Source organism: Palaemon carinicauda, chromosome 1 (genome assembly GCF_036898095.1).
Source record: "Palaemon carinicauda isolate YSFRI2023 chromosome 1, ASM3689809v2, whole genome shotgun sequence".
NCBI lineage: Eukaryota > Metazoa > Arthropoda > Malacostraca > Decapoda > Palaemonidae > Palaemon > Palaemon carinicauda.
This window is the reverse complement of record NC_090725.1, coordinates 263,154,353-263,179,230: the sequence shown is the minus strand read 5'-3', so window position 1 is coordinate 263,179,230 and position 24,878 is coordinate 263,154,353. Positions and strand designations below refer to the sequence as shown.

Below are 24,878 nucleotides of genomic sequence, written 5' to 3'. Positions count from 1 at the left end.
CGGAGATCAAGCATCAGCTGGTGCCTCTGTTATGGCAACAAGGAGGGTGCAAGTATTTTCAGTATCACAAAGTCGATGCGATAGACACGTACCTCCAGAAAAACAAGGTCTGCCCTTTGTCTTTGTTTCTTTGTCGAGTTACTTGTTCTTTGTCGAGGCGAATTCCTGCGTGGTAGTGACATTATTTCTTAGGTTCAGAAATAACTCTCTCTCTCTCTCTCTCTCTCTCTCTCTCTCTCTCTCTCTCTCTCTCTCTCTCTCTCTCTCTCTCTCTCTCTCTCTCTCTCTCTCTCATCAATTTAGCAAGGTTTGTTTGTAAATAAAGCAGATCGCTCTTGTGGGGTCTAAGTGTTCGGATGCTTATCATTGATAAAGAACGTTAACCTCTTCACAGGTGTTATCTTGGAACTGAGTCATAAGATTGAAATAGAATCAAATTGTATGCCTCTCCGTCGATTTTATTAATTTATCAAGAGTATTTTCTTAGGTAACAAACGTAAAAATATTTTCACACAACCATATTTTTCATTATTTAACTTCAAAAGAAGAATATATTTAAGGTAAGATCTCATTGGAATTCGTGAAAGCAATTACATGAAAATATACACACACGAGATTTCTTGATCTGTCGTTTTGATGACGTCAACGGTATAATACCTTCAAAGGCATCACCAGGTGTTTCTGAGTTTAAGCTTTGTACATCTGTAAAAGTAAAGATAGAAGGAAAATTTGTTTGCTTATAAAAGGCAAGTGCGTATACAGACAAAAAGTGTTGATTGTTTTTCAGCATAGAAGCAAACTTCTCGTATATGTTTTCAACGCCCAAGACTGGCTGGTAAAACATTGCCTATAATACTGGGGACAACACGACTTTCGGTATAAAAGACATTCAGCGGTAGAACAGATATCAAATCCCTTTGGGTGGACTCATACTTACACAGCGAAAACACTTTGTCTATCATTGTGATAAGGGGACAAACGGTTATTGGCAAGCTTAATTTCAGTAAAATAATTTCTCCAAATTTAATTTTCGTAAAGTCTTCATAGCGAATACTTGTCGATCTGCTATGTTAAACATACAAACATAATCAACTGAGCTCATAATTGAACATCAGGAGTTTCATAACTCGTTCGTTCATTCCAGATTGCCCGGACCTTGTCTCCGACTAAAAGTCATAGCCCCCAGCCCCTCACTTTCATTAATCGGAAATAGGTCTAGAAACTGTTTGGAACCATGAAAAAGGGACAGGGGTTGAAGCATGCCAACCGAAAGATGTTTGAAGTCATTGAGAGTTGGAACCTTCAAAGTTCAAACCATGCGATATTTGAAACAATAATACCAAGGCTTTTCAAATTTCAACCCTCAGTCCTAAGGAGAGCAAGGAAGTTAAATGGGTGGTGATGTCACTAGTCATTGCCCAATCTACGACAAAAGGTATTTAAAAATATCAACACACCATACATAAAAAAGATTACCAAAATATTCAAGGAACGAAGACATGATTGAAATAATCCACCATGACAAGGGAGGACAGAAGCTTATCCATTAAACTGCTAAAAAACAACAATTATCAAATTAATACAAGACTGGAAGATGCACTCATTAAAGGAAACTTAACTCCTTGAAGGAGCCTCCTTGGAAGGAGAGTGGACTTTTTGGGGAGAAAACAATTTGGGGATGCTGGCAAATCTTAATCTCTGAATCAGGCGATCGGATGTTTCGTGAGTGGCCAATGCTGACGCTTTCCGTTTCTTAATCCTAGTCTGGCTTCATTGGAAGGTCGGGATTTTACTTTAAGGGTTGTTTTTTTTTTCCCGGTCCTATACAAGAAATCATGTATTCACTTGGATATTACATCAAATTTGTCTTTGGCAAGTGGAGGCGAGGGTTTTTAAAGAAGAATGGTGAGTAAATTGAGTAATTAACATTTTTAAATTAGCGTCAGTATCTTTAGTTTAGTTATTCTAAATTGCTAGACCTTGCGTCTTCGTTCTTATTGGACCCAGAGATTAGGTAAAAAGATTAATTTTCTCCTCCCATTCTATTTGCATAGTTTCAGCGCAACTTTTTATTTTTAATTGTGTTTTTATTAACAAGATCTGAACCAGGCAATTACCTAGCTTGCCCTGATTTAGTGATGGAAAAATAACGGTTGAATACCCGTTGCAGTATTTTGTCTATCTGGTGATATAATGAGCCTTTTCATGCTAAGAGCTGACTTCTATAAAGTCCATTCTGTATCAATCACGTAGGTGACCCAAAATAGACGATGATCCTTACCATCAGGGCACTTAATTAGGAGAACACTAGTCACTTGGACCTCGTAAACTGGATATGATCTAAGGTCAGTCAGACATTATTTCTTGGATTCAGAAATAGTATTGTCATTATACAAGTGAATACGGACAAAGTTAAAAGTTTAATTCTGTGAAGAGATTACGACAAATTAATTAGCAAACGAGGCTGCAACATTTTCCAAAATAAATGAACAAATGACTGGTCACAGATGTCTCTTCGGTCTTTCATCCAAGCCTCGGTAGATTTGCTCCCTCTCTAGTGAATTTTTTTAATAGTTACCTTCAAAATGTTTTGATTGTTGTAATCCCTTTTCATTACACTGAAGAAAACCGAGACACTTCAACTCGATGACAAACACACAATGGAGTCCAAATGACACGGTCTTTACGCTTTGCTGCTCTGGCACAATGCATTGTTGTAATTAAAGTACATTATGATCATTAGTATGAGCTAAGATGAAACCAGAGTATCATGAGTAGAATAGGGAAAGTAGTTCGTTACGGATAAAAAGCGGAGCAGTAAAGAATAAGCTATAAAAGGATACAAATCTGTACTTTGCGCAATTGAGTATAATCCGAGTATGTTTCACAATATAAATGTTTCTATTAACAATAACGAAGAATTACAATAATCGTAGTTAGAGAAACATTGTCAATGAAAAGGGTCAGAGTGGGGAAGGGGGAGGGTTTTCAACTTCTCATCTCACTTGGCCACGTTTGTAAACAAACCCAGTGACTACTTAAGCGTGTGTGTACTTTTGTTATAAGTGCTATGCAGTTGTTGGAACTGTTTCAAAATAAATTTACCGACATTGTCATAAGCGTAGCTCTAAATATCTCTATTGTTTTACAAGTTCCAAATCCAAATATTTAAGAATAGGCCTGATTTTTGCATGGTACGAATTTTTCTCTATTTCCATATTTTGATTTTGACTGCGCTGTTTTTTTATGTTACAGGAGAAAGGTTCATCTTGAATTATCATAATCTTAAGAATTTGAACTTATCTAGTCAGTTTAGGAACTATATTTATAGTAAGAAGCAAAATTAATTTACTCAATTTATACCTTGGTTTTTTAAGGCTAAACTTCTATCAAACTATTCTTACTAGGACAAGATATAGGCTACGTCAAACAAATTCTGAAAAAGTTTACTTAATATTTTCATATCCTCCACTAAAATTAGTTAAATTTTCTAACATGTATGAAATTATTTATTTAAGGGGACACCTGCCACCTCATTCCTCTCGTCACACCTATGGCTCGGTATACCCAAAGTCTAAAGAAAGATCTTGGGCATACCACTGGGGCCGCAGTCTCTAACAGCTGGCGTTTCATGTGTTCTTTACAAATTCACATGTCTGTTTCTGCAACATATTTTTACTTACTTTGACAGCTGTTTCCCCGTCCTATACAGGAGGGGAACCCTACTCTCTACAGGCCCTACACTGTCATTTCATCTTGTTCGTTCAGAGTATTCAACATTTCATATCACGTATTGCTCATTTACTGTTAAATCACCACTGTCAATGGACTCGCAGGTCGTGCATTTCTCTTCTACATTTATGTCAGTTACAATGCAATCTATTCATTCCATCACTCAAAACTAGGTCTAACGTATACTTAGTTAAAGTAGTTACACAGTCGACATTATTCACCAATTGATATGATTCCAATAACCCACTAAATGCTAAAGCATTAGGATTTAATGCGTCATCCATCTGAAGATTGAAGTTCCCTCAAATAACTAATTCATTTTTGATAATCATCTCAATGAGTTCACTGAATTTTTCAGATACTGGCATTTGTTCTCGGAGGTCTTTAAACTGTTACAATGGGTATTTTTTTTTTTTAGCGTAAAGCTTATCCCTATATATTCAAAGCTTGTATACACAAGTTATATACCAAAGGATATTCTTTTGTTCATTAAAAGTTCGTCCAGCCTCAAAATGGTTACCCTTTTACTGCCGCCTAGTTAATAAGTGTGAATTATAGGCTTATGAAGTAGTCGAAAATTTCAAGCATTTGACATAAGAATTTTTGTCGTAGCCATATTTACTTCAGATTGTTGTTATTCCTAGCTATGCTACAGCCCTTGTTGGAAAAGCAAGATGCTGTAGATACAAGGAAAATAACCTATATAGCGAGGAAAAGAAATAGAATATATATATATATATATATATATATATATATATATATATATATATATATATATATATATATATATATATATATATATATATATATATATATATACATCGACCAAAATCGTGTTTAACCCTATAAAGAACAGGGTAAAGGAATAAAGAGGACATCCAATGTTTTCAGTCTAGACATCTTTTCCCACCAATGGAAACAAATTCATTTGTGACCTTGATGGCCATTGCCCCCTTCACTGACAGGAGAGAGAGAGAGAGAGAGAGAGAGAGAGAGAGAGAGAGAGAGAGAGAGAGAGAGAGAGAGAGAGAGAGAGAGAGACTTTCCAGGTCTGGAGAAAAGCGCACCTAGTCTTAACTCATCTTGCTTTGGCTCATTTTTTTGCACGTGCCTCGGTGTCCCAGACCTCTCGCTCTCATCCGCTCATGGTTTAGTCTATCACTGGGATCATGTTTCCAGGTATCTCGATTGCAGTGTTGTTTCCAATTTTACTAGATTTTCCTGTCTGGCGAGTCTTTAGAATCTGTGTTCTTATAATAATAAAAATTACTGGTTGAAGGAAGATGACGACTGACCGTCCGTATTATTCTGGAAGGAGTAGGCCTACATCATATAGCCTTGTTTGAAATAATGTGCAGTCAATGAAACCTGACGATAAAAACTTATCAACATTATATCGATAAGTTTTTAGCCTTGCAAATTGGAAATTTGGTTGAAACTCCGATTGCAACACAATTGAAGATACGTCGGGACTATCAGTCGCAGTAGTGTAATCAAAAGTAGCTAAATTTTCCTCACCAGAAGTCAACAAAAAGATCGTGAGTACTGAGAAATCGATAAGGAAAGCAAGACCCTCATATGTGAAAGATCTCCCCCACCCAACCTACACATGCGAGACACGCCCACGCCGAATGGACACACCCACCTCTGCAACATGCGACAAAATACCCGTCTGCTGTGACTGCTGACGCGCCCGATATCCATAGCAAGCAAATTCGCTAATCAGCAGCTTGTTCACCTGCAGACCACCGCTTTCTCGTAACTTCATGCACAAAACCATGTTTTATGGTCGTTTACTTGGCATTTTCTGAAATAAGGAAGTGGATTGTATAAAAGTTTATGTATGTGGCAACAATGTGAAAAGGACTATACCAAAAACTTTAAAAATCAATCGAGCTCTCTCACATCTCGTCGAGGAGGACTAGTACAAACCCACGTGGCTCTAGTGTAGGCCGGCAAAACGTAGGTGTGGCATTAGACTATCGCCTGTCGATCAGTTCCCATTCCCATCTTGAGATTAGACTTGCTGATCCTTTTAGGGGTCTGAATCTCGGGTAATGTGGGCCTATCTTAGTCACCCTTTCCCAAGGTCGCTGGATGTTTATATCGCTTTTAATTCACCAACTACCATTTTTACAAAATAAATTTTTTTCAACTTAGGGCCAGTGTTAAGTAGTATTTATCATTTAGAAACTCTTTAAGTTTTACATTTATTCTTCTTAAACACTTGGAAGCACTACATATTGCCGCGTAGTTTATTACAATTAGTTGACTGTGATATGGCATCATGAAAGTTGGGAGTACTCGATGCTCTCTCGAATGTGTTGTGGCGGGAGTGTTGGAAGAGAAATTGCTTGTTGTTCTATGTAAAACATTACGTTTTGCACCTATATTTTATTGGCAAATTATCCAAAATGAAATGCTAAATAATGTCTTTCATTGTTTAATTAACTCCAATGGTCTATTAATTATTATTTACATGAAGCGATAATCAAAAGTCAGCTGTTCTGTGACGTCATATGCCCTTGAGGACTTATAGTACTGTAAATAAAGTCTTCGAAAAATTAACTCTGCTGACTATTTTGTAGTAAATGACACAATATTGATAAAAAGGGATTAAAAATTTAATTGTTTCAGATATTTCTATGATAAAGAGAAATAATTCTCAATTGAATAATAGATATGATGTTCTTTTCCGAAAATATTGGAACCTTATCTTGTGTTGTTATTGTCGCCATATTGTGTGACACAGTTTCGATGTTGAAGTGAAAACATAGCATTTATGGTAATAACTGTTTAAGGGCTATCTGCTAGTACACCCTAGCGTGGCCATACACTTAGGGGTGACAAAAGACCTTTAAGGTGAGAATTATTTTAACGTTATAAGGAGATTATCTTTGCTGTTGTTGTGTTGTCAAATGGTGTTGAAGTTAGCCGCCCACGACTTCCTTCTAGAAATGTAAACGTTGCTTTGATCTCACTGAAAATTTTGTGCTCATTCCTGGTCAATATTCAACTTGTGCAATTAAAGAGATCATAGTGTACTTGATGGTGACATAATTGTCCGCGTTCTCAATCTTTTTAGAGATAGTTTGTATTGCGCGATAAAGCGTGATGTTAGAAATGGCCGATCATAGCTGCCTGCCATTTGTATATACCGATAAGGTAATAACATGATGAGACTGTATTGTAGAAAACTTAATTTATTTACTTCAGCTAGTTCTTATTTATCGGTTTTTTACCCCTAGGTTTGGAGCAAACCCTTACTAGGTATTCATAATAGGTGTGTGGTGATCCTAGTGGGAAACCTGGGTTTTAGAATCGACAAGGCTGAATCTTTTGTAATTTATTAGCCTAAAACAACAACTATGCCATAATCGCACCATAACGAAATGTATAGAAATACAGCAAATATGGCGAAAAGCTAAAACTAAAGGGAAAATTCACGTACTGTTTAACACATTACCCTTAATGCTGTATTTTAAGAAAATTGGAACGATTTGGATGAAAATATTTGAGCATTTGTATAAGGATGGAGGGGAACATGGGCATAGAACACCGTCTAACCTAAATCTCCTCTCCCAACATGACCTACAAGCCGTGTACTTACTTAACGGCCGTGATAACGCCCCCCCTGTGACCCCTTGGACTCCCGTATTCTTAGTGTTAGGGTTGAAAATAGGGGTCATGGGTCATGTCCATCATCATGCATACACCCAAAAATGTTTTAAAAGTTACAATTGAAAAGCTGTATTTTGAAATGTAATTAAACTCAAGGTTAGGACCCATTCTAATGTTCCCCACTTAACCTAATCTGAGACCAATATCCATGTAGATCTTCAGGCCAGTAGCTTCCCCTAAAACTAGTCATAACCCTGTGTTCACGTGCCGACTGGCATTCCTTTGCAGTTTGACGTATTTAGTTAGGTTATGTTAACTTGGAAAACCGTATTTTTCCTATAATTAGAAGTCTTCATAACTGTTCTAAACCCTTGTATATACAACAGTATCATGGCCACTTGTTTGAAAGTTTATAAAGATATTTTCACTGGATTCAAAATAGAAATTTTTCAATTTGTCAGTATCAGAGGTGAGGCTAGCATTTGAAGATATGAAGCTAAATTGCCCAAGGAAACAAATATATCTAAATATAGATTGAAAATAGTATAGTAATTATAGTAAAAAAAATCTGAAATCGGTCATAATAGGAGCACCACCTGACAGGTATTTTATGGCGAAGAGATGGAGATTAAAAAATAAATTTTTAATGAAAATAGGTATCTAGGGTATTTGTAGCCACTGACTATGAGTTATGTTTTACAATAGTGTATTTAAAGATATTTATTCTATTGTGTAATTTTCAATATTTCTCTATACATACAGTATTATAATAAATTCATTCGATGCTACCTTATGATTATAGAAGTGTGTTCTAACCTAACTTAGTACACAGAGTCCTTACCTGACAAGGGGAGATACACTTTACCCCCATCTCTTGACCCTTGTCAAATTGGATGTAGTCCAACTCGTCCCATCACCAAGTCATCTCATTGTGACTACCAAGTCGTCTCATTGTGACTACCAAGTCGTCTCATTGTGACTACCAACTCGGCTCACATCCAAATTTACTTTGTTAAAGCTATTTTTTATTACAATGTATGTTATTTTCTTTAACTGTGTTTTATTTTCTCTTTCGAGATCAGACTTGAGAAAGGTCTCGTTCATCTCTTTCCAAGTAACCCTGTAAATAAATCTCTGAGTTGAAGTAGAACACAGTTTGAAAATGGAAAGAGTAATCCTTATAAATAACAGTGATAAAAAGTATAACACATTGCTAAAAGCTTCTAAAAATAATAATGTGTATATTAAGAAACATAGATGGCAATATGATGTGAAACTGCCTTCAGTAATTGTCTGGCCGATCTTTCTTCATTATTATATTCGTCCTATGGATGCTGAACAGTTGTGTAAATGGTTTGCGTATTATTTTGAAAGTAGCATTGACATACCACTGCTTCGGTTTAGATAGTAACTTAAGTTGATCATTTGTGGCAAATATCAAATGCTGTCGTTCTCCGACAGTAATGCCTCGTTGCAAAAAGTGTTCAGGAATGTGGGCATCGCTAATTTCGAAATCAAGGTCTTTCGGTTCTTGTGGTCGATTTTCCTTCTGTTTATGATTTTCCTGCCTAGCAAGATTTAATGGAGACGATTGACATGAAACAGGAATGGTAGGGTTTATTTGCCCTCGAAGTACCGCATCAACAATATCAGAAGTAGGGCGAAAGACGTCTTCCGTTCCCTTTTGCTTTACAAGTGTATACATCTTACTTTTTCTAGTACAGCTGGTCTCGGGTGGATGGCTGTGTTTAGCATGCCCTCTAATAAAAGTATTATCCACTTTTATTGTTGCCTTGCATGAGATTTTTTGGTTTCTAACCACACACCGCCAATGAATACTCGCGTTAGTTTTTCTTTTTAGTGTGTTAGAGTAGCCGGTGCTGTCAATAAGTTTCGGATTTCTTCTTTTTGAAGATAATTCAATCTTTTCATGTTACTGTGTCCCTTGAAGGAGACTTTTCCATTGGCGTAGGATCCTCAGTTGAAGAACCACCACTAAAAGGACTAATAAAACCTTTACACCTATCATTGCGTAATATTGCTGTGTGTGTGTTCTGCAGTAGGCTATTTTAGAAAGTAAAGATACAGAAAGGTACTAAGAACTTATTCAGTGTACAATATGTGGAAGAAAAGGAAGCAATATTGACGAACAAATTCAGTGATGTTGCAAAAGCTATACTGGATGACTCTATCTGATACGACCTGTCAAAAATGGGCTGAGTTGGCACTGGCAATAGGCAGAGTTGGTTATCACAAATGGGCCGACTTGGCACCGGTGATGGGCTGAGTTGGTTACATTGACTGTGCTGATTTGGACATGTACTGTCTAATCAGGTCTAGTTGGACAGTTAGTCATGAAAAGTACTGGAATGCATTCTGATGTAAGAGCAGGCAGAGGGTAACAATGTGTCAGGTCCTTATAGAGCCAGAACCTTCCTTACTTGCTGACTTATTAACTCTGCAAGGTTCTTCTAGGTCAGTTCAGTAATATTCCCTTCTAGCAACTCCAAGATCTCGATCTCCACCATTTCCTGGAAGCCTGTGATGGTCAAATATTGTGCCAGTGACATGATTTTGAACAATGGCAGCAAAAGGCACCTTCCTGCATTTATGCAGCACCTCTGTCTTTTGTTCTGCGGTCCTCTTGTTATTCTGGTTCTTAGGAATAGGTTTGAAAGATGAAGCCCTGGTGGTGATGCCATGATTTTATTTCGGGGGAGCAAAGAGAAAATACAGTATGCTGTAGTTGAAGCTACTGGCATTGCTGTGAGACAAAGGTAGTGTGGCATAGGCAAAGTGAAATGAATGTATGGAAGCTCAAAGTTTGATGCAGTTAGAAAATCTGCCTAAAACCAAATGTATTTCTCTAATAATATTTCTAGCCTCTCCAGCAATTTCTTTGTTACTTTTGTTTATGGTTTGGGAAGAAGGACTGTTGACCATCTTGATTTTACAAATGTTGAGGTTTATTAGTCAGTGAGGATTTCTGTTCAGATTTGCAGCATGGTATGTCTAAAACAGGCTAAACTACACTTGAAAAGTGTCACAGGTAAAGATATTCGTCAAAAATGGAATAGCATTTGCGTAGTTGAAGTGCTTTTAGAACTCTGGTAGGATGTCATCAGTGTGTAGATTATGGATTTCCGGTTATTTTTTTTAGCTTTTTGATATACAACCTTGCCAATAATTTTTATGCTGGTGGTATACAGTATATACTATTCAAAATTACATGAAGCAAAGTGCCACATGTAGAGGCCTGTTACATGAATCCATAGAGGTGCCCCAGACATTATAATACTGTTAGCTTATGCAAGATGATGTAATTGTATGCTTAGGGATTTGAGAATATATGTAAGGGTTAATAATTCTGTCTAGATCTGGTTTAGAAATGTGTACAATTTATAATAGGCCTAGTTATTAGATTGGGGCAGTCTCTTGGAAGTTGTACTCCAAAATATACGTAATAGAAAGCTCTTGTTGTCACAGGTCTTTCATTAATTTACTCTTGGTTTGTAATGTAGGAATGCTTTACTAATTTGAAGGTGATGTATTAAGAAGTCAAGGATGTAAAGAAGTTTTTGTGTTTACCAAACATTGACGTTTTTATTCTATGTTGTTGTATAATTTACCATACCTACTGTGTATTTTAACTGGATTACTGGTGGTTGTTTGAATGAAAGCTTTATCAGTTTGAGCTTTTAAGACTTATAGTCTAGGTTTCATTAGTGAATAGAAACAAAGGTTTTATGGAATACTTTTAAGATGATTAGCAGAATGAAGCCTTCACTGACATGATACTTAACTTTTAAGAGGTTAAGATAAATATCTGTTGAGGTTTGGAACTATCCCTTGAATCACACCAGGTGAATTTAATCTAACCTGGCCCATGAGGTTCAACGGTAGCCGCCTAGGCTATCCTACTTAGCAATACACGTTTACAGTACATACAGTCTTTAATTTGAACATTTTTACACTAAACTACTGTAGTAGCTTATCCTGTTTGGTGTTTTACAACTGAAATAAACAATAAACAAATCATTCCTGCAAATATTATTGAGATTGGAGGAATTTTGTAAGAGTAGCCTAGCTTTATTGGGACCTGATGAATGAGGAAAATGCAAATATCTTTGGGTTCTATGCATAGCCTATCTGAAGTTATATATCCCCATCCACACTTTTACCGTATCCTCACTCCTAGCTACTGTATTACTTAGAGGGGTTTACTTTACTTTACTGTATATCTTGAGAAGCTTTGTTACAGCACAGAATAAGTCACAAACATATGATATGCTATTTAAGCTTAAGGAGATTTTGTTGCTTATATTAAATATTTCATTGTAAAATATTTTTCTTCAGTAGTGATGAAGGTGTACCGCTTGTTTTTCAGAGCTAGCAACGGCGTACGGAATGGATGGCGAAGATAGTGGGGGTGGAACAGGAGACACCTCAACATACCAGGTAGGATGTGTGAGAAATTGTTTAAATCTTTAAAAAACTTTGTTGAAGCTAATTTTCTTGTATTTATTGAGTTAATTTCTGTTATGATTATTATGTGGCTCTTCCTGTATGCAACTGTCTGGTATGCATTTATGTTGGTCCACTTTCAAAATATTTGTATTTTAGCCAAAGAGGTTTTTTTGGCGATCTTTTAGTTCCTACACGAATACAAACCTTCGTCCTTTGATAAGTGTATCATTTTAGAGAAGCTGGAAAATCGGCTGTTGGAATTTATAACGAGGTTTACAGTAGGCAGTTAATAGCTGGTAGTTAGGGAAGCTCTGCCCCCTGCCAGCTGAGCAGCCACTTTGTTTTCAGCTGCCAGAGAATACAGTTGTACTCTTGGCACCTTCAATTGGCTGTTTTAGTCTTTTGTTTTTCTTTTTAGATAATTGTTGCAAGAAGAAGAAAGGTTTGTTCCGACACTAAATACAAACCCTTTTGCTCTTAATAAGGATATACTTTCGGCAAAGTTGGAAGACTAGTCATAAGACTTTCAGCTGCTAGGGGGTTAGCCGGCTACCCTGCTCACACACACCTGTGTTATCTCGCCACTTTTTCTTTTGGCTCGGCCGAGAGCAATGTTGCTTTTCTCCGCCTCCCAATTCTGACTTCTGCTTGACTAATGTGTTTTCACTTTCTTTTCATGTGTGACTGTTTTTCTTATTTGGCTGTCATGCGTATGTGTCCAGGACCTGAGGGGCACTATTGCGGCACCTTCATGTCCTTGGTTGAGACCGACTCTCACTCATTGTGTCCAGCATGCAGAGTACGACCATGTTTGTAGGATGGCACCTGCGAAAATGTATGGAGTGGTCGTCTTCCCAGTGGGAGAGGTTTGGACGGCAGCATAAAAAGAAGTGCAAAGCTGGAAGACTAGTCATAAGACTTTCAGCTGCTAGATGGTTAGCTGGCTACCCCACTCACACACACCTGTGTTGTCTCGCCACTTTTTCTTTAGGCTCGGCCGAGAGCAATGTTGTTTTTTCTCTGCCTCCCAATTCTGACTTCTGTTTGACTAATGAGTGTTTTTGCTTTCTCTTTTCAGGTATGACTGTTTTTCGTATTTGGCCGTCATTCGTGCGTGTCCAGGACCTGAGGGGCACTCTTGCGGCACCTTCATGTCCTTGGTTGAGACAGATTCTCACTCGTTATGTCCAGCTTGCAGAGTACGACCATGTTTGCAGGATGGCACCTGCGAGAATGCATAGAGTGGTGGTCTTTCCAGTGGGAGAGGTTTGGACGACGGCATAAAAAGAAGTCTAAGAGGAACTCTTTTCCTTCAGGGTTTTCCTCGAAGAAACCTCAGACATTTTTAACCCCCGATCTCTTCCCGAAGCTCCTGCTCTCTCTGTTTCCTTCGGGGACCAGTGGAAGGGGAGTGTTGACCACTCAAAACCACGGCAACCCCATAGTTCAAAGGATGCTGTGGCTTCCCCTAGCGAAGCGGTGCTGCCCTTTCCCTCTGGGAAAGAGCAGATTTGCCTTTTGCTTGGTGTTGCTGGTTCCCATCAAAGGATCGCCTTGTTAAGCTACTGCAGCTGGGAGCTGAGAAGAAACGAACACCAAGGAGTGCCGTAGGTTCTACGCGGAATGATCTCCCTGCTTCTACTGCCAACGATGTTGTGACGGTGCCGAGTAAGGGTGTGAACTCAAAGGCAGATTGGAAACGACTGAGTTATATTATTGTGGAACACTCTCCTTATATACAAAACCTCAAGGCAACAGGACATAACAAGTTCACAAGACAGACAATATTACAGAGGAAAAACCAGACATGAATTTTCATGTTCGTTTTAGTGCGAGGGAAGAGCGAAGATACATAATATATACAAAAGGAATTATGTACAATTGTGTGAAACACGGTTGGTACATGGCTCCCCCCCTAAAAATGACATACTGTACATGTTAAATAGGGCGCCCTGATCTAGAGAGGCGAACTGTAGGCGGGTCATCTGGCAGAAGATAAGCAGGTTTTAGACGATCAATGGAGACCCAGTCTTCTTTGCCTCGAATGTTTAGGAGGAATGCTTTCGGACTGCGTCGGATCACAAGGAAAGGGCCCGTGTAAGGGGGCGTTAGTGGTGGCTTGCTGGTGTCGTTGCGCAGGAAGACGTGCGTTGCAGAGTGCAAGTCCGTTGGTATGTGATGCTTCGCTGGGGGCTTGTAAGTCTGGCGGCACGGAGTAAATTTTCCCACGACGTGACGTATGCGCTGGAGATCGTCGGAGGAGGTTGTAGAAGGAAAAAATTCGGCAGGGACGACCAACGGGTCGCCATACACCATTTCGGCTGCCGAGACGTCGAGGGCATCTTTAGGAGTGGTCCTTAGTCCAAGGAGAACCCAGGGAAGCTGAGTAAACCAGTTGCAATCCTTGCAGCGGGACATCAAAGCTGCTTTGAGGGTGCAATGAAAACATTCAACCATTCCATTGGCAGCGGGGTTGTAGGCCGTTGTCTGATGTAGGGTGATGCCCAGGAGATTCGCTAATGACGTCCACAATTGAGAGGTGAAAGTGGTTCCCCTGTCAGAAGTAATATGCTCAGGGATACCGAATCTTGAAATCCATCCAGAGAGTAAGGCAGATGTACATGAGGCGGACGTTGCAGTTTCCATGGGAATGGCTTCAGGCCAACGAGTGGAGCGGTTGATGACGGTAAACAGGTAACGATGTCCTTGTGATGTGGGTAGGGGGCCAACAACGTCGACGTGAATGCGTGCAAAACGACGCTGAGGTTGAGGAAAGGTGCCCACTCCTGAATCCGTGTGTCGATGTACTTTGGAAGTTTGGCAAGAAGTACAGGCTCGGACCCAATCCTTAGCATCCTTAGAAATGCCGTGCCAAATGAACTTTGCCTTCAGCAGCTGTGCAGTAGAACGGCACGAGGGATGTGAAAGGCCGTGGATGAAATCAAACACCTGTCGGCGCATGGGAGCAGGAATCCAAGGTCGCGGTCTACCAGTACTGACGTCACAGAGGAGGGTGGTGTTGGAGTCTTTGAGGGGAAAATCTTCCCAACGGAGGGACGTGCAGGATGTCCTACAAGCTTGATACTCTGGATCCTGTCGTTGGGCTTCAGCCAGGGCGTTGTAATCCAATCCCAGTTGAACGGCAGCCAACGTGTTTCTTGACAGGGCATCGGCAACGGGATTCATTTTCCCAGGGACGTATTGGAGGGTGCAATTGTATTCAGCCACGGCGGAGAGATGTCGGCGTTGACGGGCGGACCAGGCGTCAGACTGTCGAGTGAAGGCGTGCACCAGAGGCATGTGGTCTCTGCGAATGACGAAGGGCGTACCTTCTAAGAAATGGCGAAAGTGACTGACAGCCAAGTGCACCGCCAGCAATTCTCGATCGAAGGTAGAATAACCTGATTCTGCCTTGGACAGTTTTCTGCTGAAGAAGGCCAATGGGCGGGGCGAGCCTTTGACCACCTGCTCGAGTACTGCACCAATAGCGACGTCGCTGGCATCGGTGGAGAGGAGGAGAGGGGCGTGTGGGATAGGAAAAGTGAGAGCCGCAGCAGTTGATAGGGCCTTCTTTGCATTGCAGAAGGCTGCTTCTTGAAGGGGACCCCACTTCAGGTCCTTTGGCTTGCCCTTGAGGGAGGCGTAGAGGGGAGCCAGAGTGGCGGCAATGGCTGGCAGAAAACGGTGATAATAGTTGATCATGCCCAAGAATTCCTGCAGAGCTTTGACGGTCGAGGGCGCGGGGAAATTCTGAACGGCTGCTACCTTCTCAGGGAGGGGATGGACTCCTTCAGGAGTGATACGGTGCCCTAAGAACGACACTTCGTTGGCGCCAAAGGTACACTTGTCGTACCGGACTACAAGGCCGTTTTGTTGCAGGCGGTCGAGCACGATGCGCAGGTGACGGAGGTGTTCCTCTTTTGAGGAGGAGAACACAAGTATGTCGTCCACATAACATACACAGAAAGGGAGGTCCCCTAAGATGCCATCCATGAGACGTTGAAACGTTGCCCCAGCATTACGAAGGCCAAAACAGGAGTAATTGAAGGTGTATGTGCCAAACGGAGTGGTGATGGCGGTCTTGGGGATGTCTTCTGGGTTCATAGGCACCTGATAATACCCCTTCAGGAGGTCGAGCGTAGAGAAAACCTTCGCTTTGTGCAGGTAGGAGGTTACATCGGCAATGTTTGGGAGGGGGTAGTGATCCGGTTCTGTTTGCATGTTCAGGCGCCTGTAATCCCCGCACGGACGGAGGTTGCAATCTTTCTTCAGAACGATGTGTAAGGGTGACGACCATGGGCTGGAGGCTTTTTGGCAAAGGCCCATTTTCTCCATTTCGGCGAACACGTCTCTGGCGGCTGCCAATCGTTCCGGTGCCAGACGTCTGAATTTTGCTTAGACGGGGGGTCCCGTCGTCTTGATATGGTGATAAATACCGTGCTTGGCAGGAACCGTGGGCGTTTGGCGAAGTTCTGGACGGAAAACTTCCGGGTACGACGTGAGGAGGTGGGCGTTGGCATCCGTGGGTGCGCTGATGTGGAGAGCGAGGTTAGAGGGGGCGGGTTGAAGAGGTGTCGACAAGTACGAGTCTGCGTTGACCAATCGTCGGTGGGCGACATCGACCAGAAGGTGGAAATGAGAGAGGAAATCCGCACCGAGGATTGGCATTGTGACGTCAGCAACGAGAAACTTCCAATTGAATTTACCGTTTCCGACCGATAATGTGAGGTTCTCGTAACCGTAGGTGGGTATCGCAGATCCGTTGGCAGCTACCAAGCGAACGTCGGCAGATGTAGACAGACTACGTTGTGCCTTGAAGAGTTTCCTTGGCAAAAGAGAACGACAAGCACCCGTGTCTACCAAAAATCGCACGCCCGTTCCTGCATCCTGTAAAAAGAAAAGATTAGAAACATGGGAGGCCACCGCCACAAGCGATGGCCTACTTACACGTTTTTTGGCCACTGACAATCTTTGGCACATTTCTTCGCGGTTGCCCCGAATCTGAAGTGGTAGTTGCAAAACTGCGGCGGATGGGAGGTAGTAAGTTGCTGTAGAAGTCGTTCGTTGGGGCGCGAGCGATTGGTGGGTGGTGGGCGGCTTTGTCGCCGCTTCGGCACGTCACGGGGTAGGCGTGTATGTCCTACGGCATTCATGTCAGCTTCGGTTGACGTTGGATAGGCATCCTCGTCGTCAGGGGTGGAGGCGTTGATGGAGGTCTTGAAGTGGCTGTCCATAAGGGCGTCGGCTTTGGTCATCAAGTCCTTTATTGGTAAACTATCGACATCGGGTATGGCAGCGCGTACAGGTTCAGGTAAACGGCGTATCCAAAGGGCACAGAGTTGGTTCACCTCACGAGGAGAGCCGTCTGCGGCAGGTTGAAGGCGAGTGATACTGGTCATTTCTCTGAGGGCAAGCGAAGCCCTTTGGTCCCCCAACGGTTGTTGCGAGAGCTGAAAAAGCTTTGCTATACGGGCGGCTGGCGACGGCGAGTACTGCTGCAGAAGGTATGTTTTGAGGGCGTCATATGCTATTGGGGTGTCTCCTTGTTCACAAAGCCAGTCGGATATTTCTGGGAAGGTGTCCTCGGGTATCGCCGCGAGAACATAATCCGCTTTGGTGGTTGAGCGAGTCACGCCCCTGATACGAAAGTGGACTTCAGCGCGTTGAAACCAAGCAAACGCTTCTCCCCTGGCGAACGGTGAAAGTTTCAATGGGGCGGCCGCATCGCTAACTGCTGTAGTAGAAACTGTAGAGTCCGTCTCCGTCATAGTACCAACGATGGAGGGGCGAGGGAGGTGGGGGTGGAAGGCAGTGGGAGCGAGTCGACTTCCGGGGTCACCAATGTGACGGCGCCGAGTAAGGGTGTGAACTCAAAGGCAGATTGGAAACGACTGAGTTATATTATTGTGGAACACTCTCCTTATATACAAAACCTCAAGGCAACAGGACATAACAAGTTCACAAGACAGACAATATTACAGAGGAAAAACCAAACATGAATTTTCATGTTCGTTTTAGTGCGAGGGAAGAGCGAAGATACAAGCATAATATATACAAAAGGAATTATGTACAATTGTGTGAAACACGGTTGGTAGAATGTAAAGCCGGGCCTATGTTCTCCGCCAGTGCCTGCCACAGCTTCTGCCACCAAAGACTGCATTTCTCCTCCTCCTGAGTTTGCTCAGCCTGCGGAGGGGAAGCAAGGTCCGAGGCATGTTCCTGCTCCTCTTGGGGGGTTACTATTCCTATTCGTGAGTGAGTTTCTCCCGAGTATTCTCCGCTTCATGTTTCTTCAAGGCATCGCCCTGCTTCTCCTCTGCCGTTATTCAGCTTTCTGGAGCGTGACACTCCTGCGGAGGATCCTTTCCAGTGGCGAGCTCGTCTCGTGACTTGCTCCTACACCTGACCTTAGGAGTTGTCATCTCCTACACCTCACGGTACCAGGAAACTCATCATCGAGACTGGGATCTTCCTGCAGCTCGTGAGAGCTTGCCGACTCTTCACTCCTCGCCAGATCTTCGCTACGCGTCCAGACAACCCCCGTGTGATTGTCAACCATTATGTGACTTCCATTCAATGCGTGATAGTCTGTCGGCACATTATGATGACGAGTTTTCTCCCGGATCTGCGAGAACGACAAGTAATCCTGCGTGAAGCACGCTTGCCCAAACCATTTAGAACATCACGCGAACCAGCTCAGACACGTTCCTCCGAAACTCCTGCGCCTAGATTATTATTATTATTATCGTTATCATTATCGTTATCATTATCATCACTTGCTAAGCTACAACTCTAGTTGGAAAAGCATGATGCTATAACCTCAAGGGCTCCAACGGGGAAAAATAGCCAAATAAGGAAAGGAAACAAGGAAAAATGAAATATTTTAAGAAGAGTAACATTAAAATAAGTTTGTTCCAACACTGAGTACTTACCTCGAACTACTTTTTTAGGAGAGTCTGGGAATCTCCTTAATCACTGACCAAGAATTTTGCATAGTTTCCCCTCCACTACCTCTCAGGGGCACTCCGGGGCGGAAGTATACTCACCCAGGTGCAACCCGGGTCACACGTGGGGTCGTGCTTGTTAGCCAGTAAACGTCTGGTCGCGGCGGTGACTACATCTCGCTGCTCTCTCTCTCTCTTATCCCGGCCGTTCACCTTGTGTTCCCACGTATTCCTTTGTGTTCTCCTTCCTTGTCCCACGTGTTCCCGTGTGTTACTTTCTTTTGTTCCCATGTGTTCCCGTTGTGTTCCTTACCTTTCCCTTGTGTGCTTGTGTCGTTTGTGTTCGCTTTTACCATGGATCCTCAGCGTCGCTCTCCCGGGCCCCAAGCTGGTAAGTCTTGTGGGGCATGGCTCTCGTCGCCCGAGGTCGACCCGCACACCTTGTGCTCCTCGTGTCGGGGGAAGAGATGTTCCCCAGATTCCAAGTGCCCTGAGTGCGAGTCTTGGCCGGAGCTCCAATGGATTCTACGCTAAGAAAAAGAAGGCTTCTAAGAGGTCGCCGAAGAAGTCAGGTCTTTCTTCACCGTTGACGTCCCCCTCGGTCCAGTCTGAGAGGGGTTCTCCTTCACCTTCCCCTACCCAGAGTAGGGGATGAGGTAAGTCTGGTTCGGGGAAGCGGCCCATTGCCGTTCCCTATGAGTCTGATGTGGGGGCTTCTGTGTTCAAGGGGTCTGTTAATGTGGCGGGATTGTGTGCTACAGAAGAAGGCCTGGTGCCCGCAGGACCCGTCGTAAGTGTAGATTCGGTGTGGGGGGGACCCGAATCGGCGCCCATCCCCACGCCCGAAAAGTGCTTTTCAGGTGCATCGGCTTCCGGAGATGGTCAGTACAAAGGTAGGCGGCCCACGTGCTCCTTGGACCCTGACTCCATTGTTTGGAGGGCCCCTGGGACGCCCTTGAGGTTGGAGGAGGATATCAAAGGTTGGTTCGACGATCGCCCCATCATCCGTTCACCCCCAGCGCCATCGGCCTCGCTCCTGCTGGACTTCATGGAGCCCGTGACCCCGAGTTCCATATCCAGGACCCCCAGGAGACTCGTGGTAGAGTCGGATGATTCAGCCTCCTCGTATTCCGATGACGATTTCTCCTACGACTCATATTCATTGAATAGCTACAGTGTTTGAGAGACTAGGAGGAAGAGGAAGCGATCTAGGAGGAGGAGGAGATCGAGCCCACGAGACAGCCTGCCCAGGAAGAGGGCGAGCTCCTCGAGGAGGGACTACCGTAGGAGGTTATCGCCGAAGAAGAGGTACGACATCGTCGAGAATCCAGCAGGTCGGTTGCCGCTCCAGTGCCTGCCTTGGTGGCTGCTGGAGCTGCTCCCGTTGCCCTGTAGTGTCTCTTCGGCTCCACCCGCTCGCCGGGTGCAGCTGTTGGCACACTTGTTGTTACCCCGACCTAGTAAGTCAGCGGCTCCACCCGTGTGCAGGGAAATCCAGCTGGTTAAGCACAACAATGTAACTCCAGGCTCTTTGGTCGCAACGGTCCCGGCCTAGTTTCGGGATTCGCCGCTGCCACCACCATCAACCACCTCCATCCGGGTGAGCCAGGGAGGGGGTAGACCCATGACAGCTACCTCCGCCCCGACGGCTCTACCCGTGACAGAGGCACCCGCTCCATCATCCTACCAGGAGGAGCAGGAGGCCTCCATGCCCACGGATCCTTCTGCGTTCGAGGAGCCTTCCGACGCGGAGGTACGGTTAGTGGACGACCTAGTTGACTCGGGCGAGTGTTCTGTGGAAGAGGTCTTGTCCTACCGAAAGGTGCTTGCTCTCATCCGACAGCACCATAGGTTGGACGAACCTCAACCAACGCCTGCACGAGCTGTTCTCGGGTCTGGGCAGGATGGTGGAGGATCCTGTTCAGAAGAAGCCTTCCTGGACCTTGCCTTTAGCCACCGATGTTGCCATGGGAATGGAGCACGTAGACCTTTACGTGTCAGGACCGGAGAATTCCTTGAGGTCGCAGGGCTCATGCAAACTCCTACCGGGTCTCAAGACCCAGAGAAAGTTCTATGCGCCAGACGATCACCATTCAGGGCCCCGCACATTAGAAAAAGTGGTCGTTACTCTGAACCAAGACAGCTCGGACGAGCGTAGCCTGAACGCTCCGGTGGTCTTCTCACAAGCGGAGGCCGCCATGATGGAGGTCACCGCTCAGGACATCGTAAACGTGACCTCTCGGCTAGATTGGTGGGCCTGTACACTGGCGGACTTTCAAATCTCGCACGGCCTCTCAGTGCCAGACAATCAGGCTCTTCTGAAGGAATTGATCTGCTGGGGGGTAAGGCCATGAAGTTTCTGACCTTCCAGTCCCTTACCCAGACAGCCAACTGGGTTCTGAGAAGAAGGGACACAATCCTGAACAGACAATCCCGCAGGCTCCCCGAGCGAGAGGCAAAGTTCCTAAGAAACTCTCCCGTATGGGCCAAGACGGTGTTCCCTCTCCAGACGGTAGTAGAGATGATGGAGAGCGAGAGCAAGTTGAAGGGGTCAGCTGAGTCGTCATTCATCGCCAGATCTTCGCTACGCGTCCAGACAACCCCCGTGTGATTGCCAACCATTATGTGACTTCCATTCAATGCATGATAGTCTGTCGGCACATTATGATGACGAGTTTTCTCCCGGATCTACGAGAACGATAAGTAACCCTGCGTGAAGAACGCTCGCCCAGACCATTTAGAACATCACGCGAATCATTATTATTATTATTATTATTATTGTTATCATTATCATCACTTGCTAAGCTACAACTCTAGTTGGAAAAGCATGATGCTATAACCTCAAGGGCTCTAACGGGGAAAAATAGCCCAATAAGGAAAGGAAACCAGGAAAAATGAAATATTTTAAGAAGAGTAACATTAAGATAAGTATCCTATATAAATTACAAAATCTTTAACAAAACAAGAGGAAGAGAAATAAGATAGAATAGTGTGCCCGAGTGTACCCTCAAGCAAGAGAACTCTAACCCAAAACAGTTGAAGACCATGGTACAGAGATTATGGCACTACTCAAGACTAGAGAACAATGGTTTGATTTTGGAGTGTTCTTCTCATAGAAGAGGTGCTTATCATATCTAAAAAGTCTCTTCTACTCTTACCAAGAGGAAAGTGGCTGCTGAACAATTACAGTGCAGTAACCCTTTGGGTGAAGAAGAATTGTTTGGTAATCTCAGTGTTGTCAGGTGTAAGATGACAGAGGAAAATATGTAAAGAATTGTCACATGGTGTAGGGATTAACATAATGAAACATGAGAGGCGGTGAATTAGATGATTTTTACATCGTAAGAGGATTTATTGTCCAAGTTAATTTTCACAACAAAATTGAGGATAAATCTTCCAACTAGTGAAAGAGAACTTTAAATCTTGAGAGTACATAAGAGGAAATACAAGTTTCTCGCTGACTTTCAAGTGATTTGATCCGTTCAATACAACGATAATTAACATACAATTAATAAAATACACGCGGGGAGATTATTAAGATTATTAAACTAAAAGAAATTATTGGACGTCTCATGGCGTATCGACGCCTACCATGGTTGAGGTAGGCTTACCATGGCAGCTGGGCCTATTGAGGGTTGCCCACTCACTCCTCGGACTCGATCATAACTGTCTTCGACTGACCTACTCTGGGTATTCTTATTTCCCATTCATTTCTAGGGGGGGGGGGGGGAGGTCTGAGGGCTTGTCTCGCCTAAGGGTAGCAGTGACAGGTGATGTAACCACACCTGACTGGTTCTCACTCTGCGTCCCCTCTCCCCGGTGTACCTGTTGACTTGGAAACAGATTCAGTACACGTGTGCTTGAGTAAGCACGTACCAAACAATGAGGCAAGCGATTCGAACTGCTTCCCACACTATCCATGGATCTGGGAGATGAAGTCATAGGTCGGCAACATCCGAACTACTTCCTGCGCATTTACTCTGAAGTATCAAATAAACGCATCGGTACGTTAATTAATTTTTCAAATTTCTTCCCGCCGGTATGCTCCATTTCCACCCAGTACGCTTATTAATTTTTCACAAATCTTCCAACCAATATGTTTATTCAATACTACCTATTGTACCGGTGGGAAATTATACAAGTACAATTTTTTTTTATTTTCTTAGCTGAAGTAGCAATCGAGATATATATATTTAAAAAAATAAATTACCGTATTTCCCGTGTCATAAGACGCACCTTTTTTCACGAAAAGTGCCTTCCAAAATCACCCTGTGTCTTAACACTTAAGGAAAAGTTTTATAAGGGAGTTTGACACCCTTCAAACACCCAACTATTGACATACAAGCACTCAAACTCACAAGAGATAGAATATAATCCTACAATTATCATTAATATGTAATAAATTAATTTATTTTTATATTGCACATCCTTCAATGAAGTACAGTAGCAATTTTTTTTTCTTTTAGTAATCAGCTGATGACTTGCTAACCCTCTTCTACAAGAAAACATGCCAACTAATAGTCTCATAGCAGACGATGCTATGAGTTGTTTATGATGTATATATCTATATTTTCATATTTTGTTGACATTTTGTAATAAAGCAATATATTGATAATGACTTTGTTGCCTGTGTTACGAAATCATACTCAGACAGTTGGAAAAAAATTATGTTTGTTGATTGCAGTATTACCAAGTTAGCAGAAAAGTAACTAGACCTAGAAACATATAAGGAGTAACAAAATTATTCCACCTAAAAGAATGTCTAGATTTCTTTAATCAATAATTACATTTTGTGTGAAAACTTATAGGCTGTATGAAGAATTTTGGAATTAGTACTAGAATTTTAAATCTTTAACAAAATTTTATGCACCTTTGGCAACACTGCTTTGATGTAAACAACACTTGAAACACCAAAAACACTGACTAAATGTGTAGTTGTGGTGGAAACTATGACAACTTTAGAGGTTTTTTTATATGAATATGTAATAAAATTGGGATAATCGGCCTATAGCTAATTAATATTAACTTGAACATTTCATAATCCACCCTAGATAAGAAAAGTTACAGTGCAAGACAGTAATCATGCTAGTCTCTGACTAGGGATTTGTACTAAGAAGTTTTTAAAATCCTAAATTTTTGTTTCTAGAACTGCCTTGCTAATTTAAGGGTGCGTCTTATGACATGGGATACACGCTGTTTTCAAGATAAATAAATTATAATACTGAGTGAAATTTACCTGGTGAAAGCTTTTTTTTTACAGTAATAAATAGCTTTTTTCTTTCTCTTTATTTTTATTTATTTATTTTTTTGGGGGGTGGGGAAGGTTTCAGGATTTTGGGATATTGGGCTCGCCTAGCCTTGGACACTGCTGAGTTGAATTTGTCGTTGGCAAGTACAATCGTAGGGCCACTCGCTATTCATGGCGAGCGCAATAATAAAATATAAAAAAAAATAAATAAAACTAATAATAATAATAAAATAAATAAATCATATCTGCGTCCTGAATTTAACGTCATAAATTTTTGGGCAGCAAGTAAAACTATCGTAGAATTAGAAAAATGAAGCGAAAAAATATGCAATACTATTGTAGACTCGCCCTTCAAGAAATCGTTATTTTCCAGTCAGTACTTTTATTTCATCCAGTGCTTTTATTAAATTTCAAGTTTTTTTCCGGGCGGTACTTTTATTCCATCCAGTACTTTTATTAAATTTCGAGATTTTTTCCACCCAGTACTTTTATTCCATCAGTACTTATATTCGATACTTCAGAGTACTTTATTTTTTTACGTTATTAGTTCTATATGTGACAGAATATGCCAGACTAATAGTTGTGTGTGTGTAGGCAAAGGGAAAAAGAACCGTAATCAGAGAGAAGGATCCAATTTAGTACTGTCTGGCCAGTCAAAAGTCCCCATTGTCACATGGCGTGGGTTAATTGCATAATAAAACATGATAGGAGGCAGTGAATTAGGCGATTGTTACATCGTAAGAGGATTTATTGTCTAAGTTAATTTTCACTACAAAAATTAGCATAAATATTCTTCAAAGCAAATTGACTAGAACTTGAAATCTTGAATTACACAACAGAAAAATTATAAGTTTCTCTCTGGCTTT

The 24,878-nt window shown here is 42.3% G+C and overlaps 1 protein-coding gene across 11 annotated transcripts in view; it reads left to right on the top strand.

Moving 5' to 3' along the window:
• Nucleotides 1-24,878, top strand: part of LOC137655760 (myotubularin-related protein 3) — a 201,373-nt gene that overhangs the window by 51,504 nt on the left and 124,991 nt on the right. For 6 of the 11 annotated variants that reach the window (XR_011046861.1, XM_068389938.1, XM_068389866.1 and 3 more), the window contains exon 2: nucleotides 11,741-11,811. Coding sequence is in view for 10 of the 11 variants with exons in the window: in XM_068389866.1 (XP_068245967.1) it covers nucleotides 11,741-11,811 (71 nt within the window). In the remaining variant the exon portion in view is untranslated. Of the gene's footprint in view, nucleotides 1-5,467; nucleotides 5,699-6,073; nucleotides 6,099-6,432; nucleotides 6,595-6,652; nucleotides 6,898-11,740; nucleotides 11,812-24,878 lie in introns of those variants that run through there. The other 5 variants (XM_068389914.1, XM_068389929.1, XM_068389922.1 and 2 more) reach the window with 5 other exon arrangements.